This window comes from Thamnophis sirtalis, unplaced genomic scaffold, assembly GCF_051295495.1.
Source record: "Thamnophis sirtalis isolate CommonGarterSnake01/CBP01778 unplaced genomic scaffold, rThaSir2_p1.2 scaffold_3, whole genome shotgun sequence".
Classification (NCBI taxonomy): domain Eukaryota; kingdom Metazoa; phylum Chordata; class Lepidosauria; order Squamata; family Natricidae; genus Thamnophis; species Thamnophis sirtalis.
The window spans coordinates 34,394,190-34,410,241 of NW_028261383.1; the positions used below are offsets into that span (position 1 = coordinate 34,394,190).

Below are 16,052 nucleotides of genomic sequence, written 5' to 3' on the forward strand. Positions count from 1 at the left end.
GAATTGGTAGTAGCGGCAGCGGGAGGCTCTCCCCACCTGCCTGGATGCTTCTGTGCATGCGTAGAAGCCTTTGGGAATGCGCAGAATCAGCACGGGAGCAGGCCCAAACCAGTAGTAAATTTTTTTAGCAATCCACCTCTGGTTTGGGTCCCTATATTACCTACTGATCTAAAATGTTTGCCTACTATTAAACCACTATATGTGTTTATTACAGGAAAGAATAAAAAAGATGAAAAAATATAATTAGTCATATGTCACATAACAACCATATTTTGACGTGCAACTATTTTTTCCAGTAACCTCCAGGCCAGGAAAACAGGCATAAAACAAGATTCTTAAAAATGAGGTCTTTTGTAAACTTTACAGTAGAAGCCACCTTGATTGCAATAATACAATGTTTTAGCTGAGTTCATGCATGGGATGCTAAACCAACATCTGTTATGTTCGCTGCTTCTATGAATGAACCCAATCTTGGTGGTTTGTAAACCCTCAACTTATATACTGTACTGTGAAGCTGATAACTTTTGGCATCCATATAAATAGACCTTTTTCCAGGATGACCTGTCTCCTTTTTTCTTTTCCTCTATTAAAACTTCTTCTAAAAACTAAGTCTTCATATTGTTGGAAGTCAAAACCCACCCCTCTCCTAGAGAAATGAAATATCTTAGGTAATATTAAAAAGGCAGAATATTTCCCCTAAAAAGAGAAGTAGAAACTCAAGAGAGGCAGAAATTCAGCAGCCCCCACCTTTGTCAATGGGCCATTAAAGGCCTGAACCAGTCTATTTTACATAACAAAGGTAGGATTAACCCTCTACCAATCTCACCACATGGCACCTGGGAAGAAGGAATACTAAACCAAACTTGGACTCAAAACACAGCCTACAGAGATGGCCCCATGGGAGTCTGAGTCAGAATATGGGAGTCTGAGTCAGAATACAAGTTCAAGTTCAAAGCCCAGAGAGGGCATAAAACCAGAGACTTTAAGTATCTCTGACCTTTTTTCTTCTTCACCCAACATCTTGAAGCATTTTATTTATTTATTTATTAAATATATTTATATGCCGCCCAATCCCAAAGGACTCCAGGCAGCTTACAAAAAAATATAAGAAAAAAACACATAACGATAAAAGAAAACAATTTAAAAACAACAAACACCCTCATACATTCATTCTAGTCGGGGCTGGACCTCAACAGTGAGGTCAACAGCCCCAGGCCTGCCAGAATAGCCAAGTTTTTACAGCTTTCCTGAAAGCATGTGATCACCTTTTTTCCCCAGGACCTCAAACCATGTGGTCCTGTCTACAAAACCATCTTTCCAAGTGGTCTCCATGTTTCCAGTGTCTTCCCCCCCCCTCCCAACTTGGAACTGAATAATATAATGAGTTCATTAAAGCTTTGAGTATTCTAGATAGATTTGATTTCGCTCTGTTTATTTTCCTGGGTTATTCTTGTGAATCTTTTCCAACACTACTACAATTCAAATTATTTTTTAAAATTAGCATCTCAGGCACTCTCCATTCTAAAATTCAGGATCCTGTAAAGATTCAAAGGTTAGAAAGTTATTTACATATTGAATTAGGCCCTACTGGTTTAATCAAGATGTATTTAATAAACTACAAATTAACTGATTTTGTACAAAAGTATGATTTATTAACCACAGTCACTAAACCAAAAAAAGCAAATCAACTTTTGGGCAATAGATGATCCTAGGCAGGTTTATGCCACAATCCAATATAATCTTTCCCAAAAATTAAAGCCTGAAGTTCAAAGGATCTGTTCAAAGGTAAACGCGTACAATTACAGAGTATCCCCACAAGAAGGCTCTCTCAACCAAATATCCTGCCAAATTTTCCTTCGCACGGGATTATCTTCCAGTCGCTCAGATACCGTATTCACGGCTGGGTAGGCAACACCCATGTGATGGGACTTCCGCCTTTATGCCTTTAAAATGGAAGGAGGCGTGGCTAGATAGGGTTTCTCCGGCTATTCAGCTAATTACGGTAGATTCGGACCGGAATGAAAACTGGAGGAGTACCCGCTAGCCAGTTCTAGGCTCTTCATCCCCAAATAGAATTAAAAGCGCGATAGACTCGTGACTTTAAGTAACGTTACGGAGAACAAGAGCTGACGCGCAACGAGGAAGAAGACCGCGTCGAAAGGTCGTGGCAACTTCTTTTGTGCTCTGCAAGGAGTAGGAGTCAATTTACAGATGTGGTTCGGCTGTCAACCTTAGGACCTGGGAGAAAATGGGAGCAGCATGATTCATGTTCGCCTCCGAGGGGGGGGGAAACAGGAAAGCCTGAGCGGACCAGAAGGAAGCCCGTCATTCTTCGGTAACTATTCAACAAATCTCCCTTCCTATTTGTATTTGTTCTCTCCGGAAGAGGCCATCTGAGTGCACGTCATTGTAGCAAGGGATTTCTTTCATGACCTGTCTGGTTTCTTCTGTCTTTTATCTTTTGCCTTGTTGTAAAGCCATTGTCTCTCTGCTCCTCTTAATATATATAAACACGCGGTGTCACTGTGAAAATGTCCTTGCAGTACCTCAAGGATGACAGAGGTAAGGATCAGCTGCTTTATAAAGGATATCTGTATAAGAAAGTCCGAGCAAGCGGGAACAAAACGTTTTGGAAGTGTGCTGAATACCGCAAATACTGTTGTACAGGAAGAGCTCACACAAGCCACGACCAGGTTATAAAGTCTTTGCCCCATCTTCATCCTCCCACCAGGATGCCAGCAGAAGCTGAGCAAGTGCCACATGGCGCAGAAGAAAGCACCGTGGGTCCAGAATCCATCCCTAAAACGAATACAGCAAGTTGTAATGCATTGTCAGAAGTTCGTACCAAGAAATGGTGCGCAAACCATCCAAGTCAGACAATACAGCGTTTGAGGGCGTGTTTGAAGGCAACCCGCCAATCTTCACCCAATTTACGGGAACCCGTCACTGCCGTTGAAACAACTATTCAAGAGCCAATTGTACCATCGGCTTTAACGTCTCCTGGCTTTCATGAGTTCCCTGAGAGCTCCGTGGACAGAACTTACATGCCAAACCCTGCTCTTTGTAAAGAGAAACACGCTCTGAACTCGCCTTCAATCCAGGCTAATCGGGAAGCCGGTCGACAGAGATTCCGCCTGTCCACCCTCCTGCCTGGAGAAACTCTGCAGGAGATGCTGTCCAGGTTGAGCACCACAGCTCTGCAGTGGCTCCGTCCTCAGGAACACAGCAAGGACCAGATTGTGGACATGGTCATCCTGGAGCAATTTCTCAGTGTGCTTCCAGCAGACATGCAGACATGGCTGAAAGCCCAGGAGCCACGCAGCAGCGAGGAGGCCATTCAACTGGCTATGGCCTATCATAGACAGGAACCTGCCAAGCCCATTCAGGTGCTGGGGAATGGGGTATACTAAGGATGTATTGGAATCACATTATCTTTAGAATGGAAAAATGTAGTTGATGTTTAAAGATGCTGGAGGTTCTAGTGGTGCCCTTGCTGCTCCTGAATTTAGAGGGAGCAGTGCAGGCAGTTGTGAATGGAGAAAAATGCCTGGCCTTCTAATGCTGTAATCCTTTACTTTACAGCTAGGACATCCATAAGGAAGTATTTTGAAAAGGAGGGGAGGGGTCTGGTGAGTACAGGGAATTTATTTGAGGTCTGCACCTTAAGGAAGGAAAAGGCTTTATTCGGAGTAAGACATTCAGAAAAGCAAGGGATGACTCAGATCCTATCCTCTAAAATAGCCAGCCTTAATTTGCTGGCAGACTCTGTATGCTTTCTTCATTTAGAAATTGGGGAGAGTGAAAGCTGGTTCAGAATGCATATATTGCGTAAAGAAAGGTTGTTATCCTCCTTCTTTTATTGCTCTCGAAGCCCATGTATATTGGAAAATGAAAATACTTCCTGTCCATATGTTCATATGGGTTAATTGGTAGTTTGCAGATCCATGCACAGATTATGCTGCCTACATGTAATCTGGTTGTATAACCAACATGAATGCTATGGATTTGGTAGCTTTGCTGATACACAAAAGGCGGGGTCTTTGATCAAAGACATGCAATAAAAAGATTGCCTTCAATCCTCAGCTTTTCAGTAAAAGTATAGTTCCACAGTAATTGTCATCAAACATTCAGTGTTTGGCAGGAAGATGCTAAAATTTGGAATAGTGGAGGAAGATCTGGAGCTAAAATAAAATTAGAATTCAGTAAAATAAGTATTGGAATAAATATATCTATAATAAATGCATACATATTCCCGTGTATAAATAGCAAATTGCCAGGCTCTTATAGGTAAACATTTGGGCAGGAACAGAAAAAAAAACTTTTAGTGTGTTCTTTTTTAAAAGATATATATTTGTTATGTTTTATCAACAGGAATAATATGCAAAACAGAAAACCATACATTCATCATTAGTAACAAAAAATAATTACGTGCAAACAAGAAATAAAATGACCCAAACAATAAATAAGTCTAACATTGAACATACTCAAAAATCCACCATCGCTGGATGCTGAAAAGAAAATTTAAAAACTCTGATAATTTCTTCTCCTCTTACTGAACAGATTTACAAATAATTATAAATTTTCTCATCCTTATTTAGCAAGAAAAATATATAAACAGATATTTCAGATTTGGAAATCTCTAATAATCAAACCGACCCAACAACTAATTATATTTAAAAAATGAAAAAAGAAGAGTCAACTGATTAGCCCGAACATTACCCTAGTCCAGAGATCCCCAAACCTGGGAACTTTAAGACTTGTGGACTTCAACTCCTAGAATTCTCCAGCCATCTATACTGGCTGGAGAATTCTGGGAGTTGAAGTCCACAAGTCTTAAAGTTCCCAAGTTTGAAGACTTCTGCCCTAGTTTTCAAATCCATCTATTAACCATTATTGTATTGTAGAAAGTCCACAAACGGCTTCCAGTCCCTTACAAAGCTGTCTTGTCCATTGTTTGATTACTGACTTGATCAGGTTCATAATTTGTTAAGAATACAGTACATACAATTCTTAACAAATTATGAACATGATCAAGTCAATAATCCTGATGTAGAATTCTAAAGTCGAACTGGCTGATTCTGGTCATTAGTACATATGGTCCAGAACTGCCTTTTCCAAGTAGCACTAACTCTCTAGTAACTTAGTTTTTGCCATGGTTGTTCAGTGAATCACTGCAGTGATTAATTGAATAACATGGTTGTTAAGCAAATCTGATTTCCCCCATTGACCTTGCTTGTCAGAAGCCAGCTAGGAAAGTCACAGAAGATAATGCTTACCAATGGAAATTCTGATCCTAACTGTGTCCTGAGTCAAGGACAACCTGTATTCAGTATCATAGTGCCTCTAAAATTTAGAGCAATGCTTGCCAAACCTTTTCCTTGATTACTCAAAAACCACTTATCAAGAAGTCTTAACAAACTACAAGGACCGGTCATAAGTCCTTTCCTTCAGCACCGTCGTGACTTCAAATAGCAATAGCACTTAGACTTATATACCGCTTTACAGTGCTTTTACAGCCCTCTTAAGCAGTTTACAAAGTCAGCATATTGCCCCCAACAATTTGCGTCCTCATTTTACCCAACTCGGAAGGATGGAAGGCTGAGTCAACCTTGAGTTTGGTGGGATTTGGACTGCCAAATTGCAGGCAGTCAGCAGAAGTAGCCTGCAGTACTGCACTCTAACTACTGCACCACCACGGCTCAAAATGGTCACTGAATGTATGGTCATAATTCAATGACTACCTGTATTATGAAACAATATTATTGAATGATTTTATGTCTTATCAACAAGTTTCCATTAGCAATTGCATCATTTTTCATCTTAATATGAATACTTCGGGTGATTTTTGAATATATTTTACTGCATGTGGCAAAGGCAATTTAAACATCCCTATTGTAGTAATGGGTTTAGGTGTCATTATCCAAAGAAAAATGCTTTTGACCCATTTGCGGTAATTTACCCAGATTTTGAGAAGTGCTGATTTAGAGAATCTATTTAGCTGTTATGGTTAGTAGCTGTTGCTAAACTTGTAATCCATAAATGGTTTAATCCTTTTTTTGAGCCATCCAAACCAGTTGCCAATTAAGACTATTTTTTTCTGAAATAAAAGCAGTGGCTGGAGAAAAGAGTTTTTGTGTGTGAGTTATATCACTGAAGTGCATAATTGTCTAGATGGCAGCAGAATCAATTTGGGGAAGATGAAATTTTTACTTTTCATATTGATAATTTTTCATTGCTTTGTTATTTTCAGTTTATATCTAGCCATCCAGTAATCATGTGTTGTACATTGCTTATTCCCCTCTTGCAAATTGGGAATAAAATTGGACCTGACCTGGGTAATCAAAGAAATTGAGGCTAGTGCTGATATTTGATCAGTAATCCCATCTCGAAGCCTTTGCAAAATTTCATGCAATTAACAGACTAACCCTTCTGATTATTTTAGGATATGATAACCTTTGAAGATGTATCTATTCATTTCACTGAGGAAGAATGGACTCTACTCAACCATAAAGAAAAAAACCTTTATTGGAATGTCATGCATCAAAATTATGATAATGTAGCCGGTCTGGGTAAGAATTCTGAGGAAATCCTAGAATGGAGGTTTTCTAAAGATTAGAAAACTAAGGCAACTTGTTATTTTTTTAGATGTTTGGTCCACAATTCCCATAGCTTACAAGGGTCAAGTAATTGGAGTCAAAGGCCAAAAGATTTGGAAGGCTCAGATTAATTTACCTTGGGACTAAGCTAAATTCTGATGTAGATAAAAGATATTATCGGAGTTTATCAAAAAATGTTTTAATTAGCTGGTGGTTTCACAAATCTTTGTATGCTGTCTTGAGCTTCTTGGATTAATGACAGGCTACAAGTAGTCCTGATTTTTGACTGGTGCTGATCTTCAAAGGTATTGATAGACCTCCCCAGGAGTATTTATGACCTAGTTCCAACAGCTATCCTGACCCCCATAATCACATGACAAATGGTGGGATTCAGCCAGTTCGCACCTATTCGGGAGAACCGGTTGTTAACTTCCTAAGCAGTTCAGAGAACTGGTTGTTGGAAGAAATCTCATTTTGGTTTTTTCCACTTTACAGAGCTAATCCTGTAAGGAAGGCAGGAAGGAAACATTCTGGTGTTGCTTTTAGCCTAATCTTTATTGCCCTGCTTACAGAAACTGCCTCTCCAGTTAACCCTTACTACATTGTAACAGCTAAGGCGAAGCGCCCATTGACCTGAGTGATGTTAAGTTGGCCACGCCCACCCAGTCACATGACTGCCGAGCCCCGCCTACCCAGCTGGTCATTAGGGCAGAGAACCATTTGTTAAATTATTTGAATCCAACCACTGCACATGACCATATTTCAGGCATTCGGCAACCAGCCCACATTTATGGCCATTTGCAGAATTACATGGTCATATGACTACATTTTATAACATTTTTGCCAAAAACCAGTTTACTTTCAAACCAGCCAATAGCAAACAATCGGTTCGATTAATTACTGTGGCGGTTGCTTTATAATTGCCATGTTTGCTTAATGACTGCTGCAAAAAAAGGGTCACTATATAATTGGGTCACTAATGTGGATTGACCCATTTTATGACCATCATGACTTACAACTGTAATGGACAGGCTCTATTATGGTCATAAGTTGAGAATTACCTGTACACAGCAGAAGATTAAAAAGTGATCTGAAATATTATTTGGTTGCAACAAAGAGCAAGTATAACCATCCAGAATAACTAAGAATAAGTTATGGTGGTATACAAATTTAATAAAATAAAATAATAAAGACATGCTACCCATAGGTAAACTTTTTGATATATTTAGAATGCAAAGCTTTTATAAAATTACCATATTTAAGATTATGCTTAATTTATTGAAACAGAGTTTTCACTGCAAATATATATTGATGGGCTTAAGGAACATTTTGGTTGTTTCTTTCCTTTAGCAAGTGATCAGATCAAAGGAGAAAGTCAAGAGGAAGATCCCTTGCAGGAAGTCTTTGAACCAGCAGTGGAATGGCTTGAAAAATCCAAGGAGACAGTTTTACAACATCCTGAAGAAAAGTTGAATAACAGCTGTCTGAATAACCAGCAAAAGAGAACCTTGGAGAAGGAAGAAATATTCACCGGTTCTGAAAGAAATGTGATGGGACCAGACATAGACATCATTCTTCTAGGCAGTGACGAAGGGCTGCAAAGTCAATGCATACATATTGATTATGGAGAAGGTGGTGCATCTGAAATATCTATCAATGATCAGAAAAGCCTGAAAGGAGAAAATCTAAGAGGCTCATATGGAATATCCAATAAGATACATCCCCAGAATTTTCAACAAAATTTAATCAGAGTGGAACAGAATGATACGGAAAGGCAACAGTCAGAAAAAGAGAAATTTTATGGAAGCCATTGGAGAAATCGAGTCCACCATGAAACCAGAACAAATTGGAATGCTGGGTGCGCAACCATTGATGATATAGAACAAACTGAGCCACTGATACGCAACAGTCAGAGAGATTTTAGATCTGTAGATAAATCATTGGAAACGATTATGGAAAGGATTTCTCCAAGTCCTGATTCAGATCCAGTGCTCATTTGCTCAAAAATATGTTCTGCTGAATTGAATGAAAGTACGGATTTGACCAGTGAAAACCAGAAGATTCTGGAAAGTGGTCTAGTTAATAGTTCAGGAAATGAAGGAGGGCTGGAGAAACTTAATTCTTTTGGAAGTGTTTTACAGGAACCAGCAACACAGGTTCCTCATCCAGATGTTCAACAAGACTCAGAAGCCCAGTACAGATATGCCAGTCATAGTAACGAAGATGACGCTTCCAAAGTCAGCCTTGGAGGTCAGTTGATGACATGTCCTAAGAATAAGCATTTTAATTCTTTCAAACAGTATGCCTGTTCCAATCCTGAGGAAATCATCAGTAGCCTTTCAGCTTTAATAAAACGCAGGAGAGTGGACAGAAAATATTTCAGCAGGAGAAATTTGAAATTCCAATCTGGAGCACATCATAGAACTCGCACAAGAAATAATCTCCAGAAACGCTTGATTAGGCATAACTGGTGGTACTCTAAACAAAACAGAAACTGGCTTCTTGAATCAGGAGTTACTCTAAAACACTTCCCAAAGTTTGAACCTGTAACACTTAACACCCAAATGGGTGAAGCTTTGTACCTGGCTATGCAAATCATAAGGAGGTTTTCTGCAACTGGGTTTTTCTCTTCGAGTTCCCCCCAAATGGAACAACAGGAGAGATCTTTTCCTCTTCCCTTTCTAGACAAAATGGCTGCTGAGCCTACCTTAAGCCAGGTAATGACTGTGCTGCAGCAGGTGGCTGCTAATATTGCAGAAATCAAGGCAGCCATCTCCAGCCTGCATTCCACTGTAACTAGCCTCCAGAATGGATGTTTCTCTGAGTGTACAGTTGAAGCTGAAGGTGGGATTTCTGATTTGAAAGACCCCGCCCAAAAGACTAAAGATCATGCCTGGGCAGTCTTGTAATGATATTAAAGCCACTGAAGTCAAACAGGTAGGAACATCCATGCAGTAAGAGCTAAATTGTGGTCATGCTTGAAATTCTCCACATCTCTCCCCAATTCATGAATTAAGAGATTCATGAAGAAAAGATTCAATTCCAAGCTGATAGAATATAGAATTATAGAGTTGGAAGCACCCATTTCTAGAAGTAACATTTATTTATAGTAACGTTTGTAGAAAACGTTTCAAAACTGCAAAAAAGAAGCAGTAGTAATCATAATAATAAAATGAAGTGGGTTTTTTGTGTCGGTGGATTGAAAGTAGAACATGGAAAAAGGAGGTTTAAACAGTTTGTTGTAATTCCCATGTTCAGAAACCAAGAAAATGGCCTCTCACTGATCTTCTGTCACACAAAACATAATATGGTGAGGAATATCTGTCAGAAAAATTTATTCTGGGAAAAGATTATGCAAATAGAGAGAAGCAAAACAATTGTTTAAAAAGGTTGACCCTTTTTAGAAAGGAAGGGAGAAATAAAAGGAAGCTTTTAAAATATGCATTATGTAATATGCGTAAATTGTCTCCCTTAGCTCATTCCACATAACTTTCTTTTAAGCATGATGTTCTTGCAGCTTAGGTGTTAACCAAAATGCCTTCGAAAATAGGATTCTATCTTTGTATGTGGATGCACACAAATAATTGAGTGTGCACTTCTATGCACTCTTACTTGTGAATAAGCACTATGGTTAATGGGACCTATTTTCTTGTAAACATGCATTGTTTTTTAATTTTAAATTCCAACATGAAATCAAAAAGAGGCTCAGTAATTGGTGGGCCAGGAGAGAAAAATCTTCTCAGTTTCTCCATTGTGTATCTTAAGTCCTCAGCTTCTTCATCTCAGAGGTTTTACCACATATTATAAAGATTCCCTTAAACCGAACTCAGTCCCTGATTATAGAAAGGTGCTTTTCTTGGGAAGAGTACCAAGTGGTTCGTTCCTGCCTTCTTCTGTGATATTTGTTCCACTTCCCACCCTAGATCAGATCCCTGGAATCTTTGGTAGTCTTCCGTCCAAGCATCATCAGCCAAAGTTAAATGCAGCCATTTTGCTAAAGGAATAAACTGTATGGGCAGATGTGATGCGTAGTCCAATTCCAGCAGCGACCAGTAAATCCACCTCTTTATGGGAATCCTAGAAGCAGGCCAAGGCTTATAGGAAAGAGTCCTTTCTTTGTCTCGATAACTTGAAAAAACTGCCTTTGACCACAATGGTTCAATTTAGGAAACACGTCTTTTTCTTCATAAATGTGTCAAAACCAGTGGTGGGTTCCTACGGATTCGGACTGGTTTGATCGAACCAGTAGTGGTTTGGCAGCCTGGGTTACTGGAACTGGCAGCGACCCAGGCCTGCCACGCCCCTGAACCGGTTCTCATATGGCTGCACCATTTTGATTTTCGGTTTCATTGCATAAATGTAATTTCCCCCCATTTTTTAACATTTTGCGCATACGCAGACCTATTTATGTGCAAATGTGCACACATTTTTGCGTGCACCAAACTGGCAGTAATGCCAGCAGTAAACCACCCCTGGTCAAAACCCTGTTTGAATTCCAGCTAGACTGCCTGCGAGCAGATCCCTCACAGAGAGGTCGAACAACACGAGGCTGGGTTTCTCAGGGCTTGGCTCTTGAGTCAATATTTTTCATTTGGTAATCTGAATACTTAGTAAGAGGGATATTTTTTTATATGTAGAATGTGTTTTCCCACCCACGTATTCATAGTAGATGCTGCCTCCAGAGAAATATGTCTGGCTCTGATTATTCTCAATGTGAGCCAGGAAAGGGTTTACTACCCCAGGGATTCTGAATGATGACTGGGTTAATTTTAAACTTTCTTGATTTTGGGGGGCTGCTGCTTTTACAGCAGTATTTTATAACACTTAGTGTTACGCATTTTAGCTATTCCTTTCTTAATGTATATTTTGGTGGCTCCAAATTTAATTTGGTGATTTTAAAGTAAAAAGGTAAACAGTAAAGTATCCAAGTTAGCATAATTTGCCTGACTAAATCTGAGTTTAAAAGCTAAGTAACCCGTTTTCCTGAAAATAAGACTTCACCGGATAATAAGCCCAATTGGACTTTTGAGTGCATGCGCTAAAATAAGCCCTCCCTGAAAATATTGCAACACAGCAGCAGCCATGAGGTGACCCCGCTCGCCACCTCCTGCACCTCAAAAATAATAAGACCTCCCCGAAAATAAGGGTAAGTGCTTATTTTGGGAGGTCAAAAGAACATAAGACCCTGTCTTATTTTCAGGGAAACACTGTAGTATCTGCTTGGATAATAACAAGGATGACAGAATGACAGCTTAGAATGGAAAGTCAAAAACATCCCAGTGATGAACTGTTTCATTATTACTACCAAAATACCCCTGTATGAACACGTCTATGAATTCAATAGCTGGGAAAACTAGAATTTCAACATTTCAAAAATGAAATTAAGAAATATATTGACAATTTCCCCCTCTGCCCTTCCAGGTTATCTCCCATTTCTTTAAAAAAAAATTCAGTCCAGGACAAAATGATTCAGATAGTTCTCATTTAGCTGCTGTCTCATGGAGCAACTGATTGCAGTTGCAACGGTAATGAAAAAGTAACTTTACAACCAAACCTCACATTTATGCCTCTCACAGGTCTGTAAAGCAAAGGAAAGCTGAAAAAGGATCATAAGAACAGTCGCAGCTTCATTTAGCAACTGCATTGCTTAACAACCAAGCTGCCAGTCGCAATTGTGGTTGGTAAAGGCTACCCTTATTTAGCACTTTATTAATATTAACAGGAGTTGCTACCTAGCAACACCCAGATCTCCTGACTGAGAGTCTTGGGAGCATCTGGGAAGAATGCTGAGCCAAGTACTGTCGTAGCAGTGCGGAATCCTGTGTAGTTATTGCATCATTTAGATAGTAATTATTCTTACTGGGAAAAGCTGGGAGCTCAGGAAACTATTTTTTATTATCACCAAAATTTCTCCTCATTTTTTTCTGACTCTTGATGATTCCTTACTTTCTTTGAGCACATTACTTGAAACTATCTTTGTCTCTCTTAAATACACACCAAAATGCACTGCATTTCTAATCTGATTATCTGTCCCACACTCAAACCCTCTTTTCATTTTTGTGTCCTTTGCTAGTTATCTTGGTCTTTCATTTTAAACCATCAAATCAGTCATGATTTTAATTGTATTTATTTGCTATACAAATGCATGCATTCTCTTATCTGAAATAAACAAAAATTCACCAAACAATAATGATTCTCATTCGTTTGGAGTCTCTAAACAGCCCAATTGCTTTCTCTACTCCCATTTCATTCTCATCCATCCATTCATGTCAGTTAGCAAACTACAATTCCCAAAGTTGTCTCTGTTTCTATGCCCATCTCCAACAACCTTGATTATGTGCCATTAAGTCAGTGTCAGGTCTTAGTGACCAGGTAGACAGATGTTCTCCAGAATGATCTGCTCCATCAATTCATACCCCTCTTACATATTATAGCCTTTTCCTTCATAATGAAATCCAAATCTTCAATCCCCTGGGTATATTCATTATTGCCATGCATATGTATTTAATCTTTCCATAAAGAACATATCTATTATCTTCCTTTCATTTTTATAGCAATAGCAATAGCAGTAGACTTATATACCGCTTCATAGGCCTTTCAGGCCTCTCTAAGCGGTTTACAGAGAGTCAGCATATTGCCCCCAACAATCTGGGTCCTCATTTTACCCACCTCGGAAGGATGGAAGGCTGAGTCAACCCTGAGCCGGTGAGATTTGAACCGCTGACCTGCTGATCTAGCAGTAGCCTGCAGTGCTGCTTTTAACCACTGCGCCACCTTGGCTCTTTTTTGATTTCCTTTATTATCTGAACCTCCTTATCACTTCCTTAAGGGAGTTAAGTGGTCAGTGGCTAAGATGCTGAGCTTGTTGATCAGAAAGGTCAACAGTTCGGTGGTTCAAATCCCTAGCACCACATAATGGAGTGAGCTCCCGTTACTTGTCCCAGCTTCTGCCAACCTAGCAGTTCGAAAGCATGTAAAAATGTAAGTAGAAAAATAGGAACCACCTTTGGTGGGAAGGTAACAGGGTTCTGTGTGCCTTCGGCATTCAGTCATGCTGGCCACATGACCATGGAGACGTCTTCGGACAGCGCTGGCTCTTCGGCTTTGAAATGGAGATGAGCACCGCCCCCTAGAGTCGAGAACGACTAGCACATATGTCCAAGGGGAACCTTTACCTTTACCTTTTATCACTTCCTTCTCTTGCATTCTGTGTCACAATCTGCCATGGTTGTCATTGGAACATATTGATCTATATGATCTACGTGGCTTTGGGCAATCAAGGCTTTAGAGTATGATGTTTTTCAGAAGGAATAAAAAATGCTTTAGTTCTACCCATTCCAGATGCAGCATTCCCTGATGATGATAAGAACAGCAACAGCCAGTTTAGGCACACTGTGGCTCAATTACCACAAAGCTAGCCAAATCCCAGTTTTGTCCCACATGTGTTCATGCTATCCTAGGCCAGAAAAAGTCTCTAATCTAGGATGTTCTACAAAATATTAGGTTAAAGATACCAATAATTATGTCCATGCCATTTTCATTTGTTTCATTATTTACAATAATAAGTCCTACATCAAAAGCAAGGTGTCTTCTCTATGGATTATGGAATAAAGAATGGTGTACACCTTTTTATTGTGTCAGATTGAATTTATTTCAGATTGGGATTCTTTTGGGAAAAGTGGGGTTGTACTTTTGGGACTTAGGGATGTGGTGGCTCAGTGGCTAAGACACTGAGCTTGTCGATCAGAAAGGTTGACAGTTCGGTGGTTCAAATCCCTAGCACCACGCAACAGAGTGAGCTCCCGTTACTTGTCCCAGCTTCCGCCAACCTAGCAGTTTGAAAGCATGTAAAAATTCAAGTAGAAAAATAGGAACCACCTTTGGTGGGAAGGTAACAGGGTTCCATGCGCCTTCAGCGTTTAGTCATGCTGGCCACATGACCACGGAGACATCTTCGGACAGCGCTGGCTCTTTGGCTTTGAAACAGAGATGAGCACCGCCCCCTGGAGTCGGGAATGACTAGCACATATGTGCAAGGGGAACCTTACCTTACTTTTGGGGCACATCTATTCTAGCACTTTCTGTGTCCAGATTTACTCTCCAGTTTAGAACAGACCTGTGCTAGGCAGAATCCAACAGAAGTTATTGTTAATCTCCAGATTTTGGGAGAACAAAATGACTTTTCAGGTCAGGTAAGAAGTTGTACAAGGCAATGTGAAGAATACAGTCTTGTGGTCTGAGTGCTCTCATCATTGATTCAGAAAAGGCTAGTTTTTGCATATCAAAGGAAAATTCTTTGGTTCGAAGAAACACATGATTTTCTAAACTTCAAAAGGAGGCATAAACACTATGTTAAAATGATAGTATCACCTTTATTTAGATGTTAGTAATAAACCCTAAAGTTCTACATAACAAATAGAGCAACTTCATCATAATTACTGATGATGAATGAGGGAAGCATAGATTATCGCAGCAACATTCAGTAAAGAAATGTCTTGCTTCATTGTTTTTCTTAATTTCTGAACAGAAAACTGGATTAAATTTTTATTTTTATTTTATTTGAATGTATGACAATGATATCTAAAAGCACCATTACCTATCTAATTAAACATGACCTCAGAGAAGATGCACCTGGCAAGTCGCAAAGCATCCCTGGCATGCTCTCAATTTGCCATAGGCAATAAGTGGGAAAACTGATGGAGCAGCACAGCAGCCACAATCAGAAGCACATTCCACGCATATCTTTCTCAAGGCTGTATCCCAAGTTACTTGCAACAGCCAGAGGGGCATGATCTCTACAGCCCCCAAAATGCTCCATTGGAGAATGTGATTTATGACACACCCTGGGGGAAGGGGGGAAACAGGGTCATAATTGGGCAGTAAATTACATAGGGTCAGAGCTGGCTTCACTTGGGTACATGCTGACATGTTGCTCCTAATAAATAACTGGATTTTTTTAAAGAAGAAATTGGTTTGAAGCTCATGATTTAATTAGATCATCCGTCAGAATCCTGACAACCCGCAACAACCACCACCAGAGGGCCCTGGGTACTAAAGCAGGGGAGCCTGTTCCCCACAAATTCAACCTCTATTATTTCTAACCAGGATATGAAGAGGTGGAGCTTCCTAGATCAGCTGCAAAATTTTGGCTTGGTTTATCTTAAGCACCTGACCAAAGTGAGAACTCTGACCTGCCAGGACTACTACAGCAACCAACAGTCAATCAATCAACCAACCAGAGCCTCTTGGTACTGTAATTGGAAACCATCCGGCTCAACCAGTAGAAACATGTTGGACTTTCGGAAGATTCAGTTTTAGCCTTGGATATTAGACATGCTGATTTAGGACAGAAAGTCTTTCACTCCAACCCTCAAAGGACCATGCTAAGCTGAAAAACAAACATACACATGTCCCAAATGTGCCTTTTCAGGAGGCAAATTGGACTTCCTTGTTTTT

The 16,052-nt window shown here is 39.8% G+C and overlaps 2 protein-coding genes across 5 annotated transcripts in view; both read left to right on the forward strand.

Annotated features, from left to right (window-relative positions):
* The window catches only part of LOC106544375 (pantothenate kinase 3), an 87,749-nt gene that overhangs the window by 18,583 nt on the left and 53,114 nt on the right, over positions 1-16,052 (forward strand). The gene's annotated exons all lie outside the window — the stretch shown is intronic.
* LOC106544370 (uncharacterized) lies at positions 2,012-13,140 on the forward strand. Of its 4 annotated transcripts, none has more exons than XM_014060617.2 (4): positions 2,012-3,386; positions 6,443-6,569; positions 7,947-9,533; positions 12,173-13,140. In XM_014060617.2, the coding sequence occupies exons 1-3, from the start codon at positions 2,532-2,534 to the stop codon at positions 9,503-9,505; spliced, it is 2,541 nt and encodes an 846-aa protein (XP_013916092.2). In that variant the 5' UTR covers positions 2,012-2,531; the 3' UTR covers positions 9,506-9,533; positions 12,173-13,140. The 4 variants fall into 4 exon arrangements, with proteins under 4 accessions (XP_013916092.2, XP_013916093.2, XP_087564725.1 ...); XM_014060618.2 differs by having other exon boundaries at positions 7,947-8,846; XM_087708599.1 differs by having other exon boundaries at positions 7,947-13,140.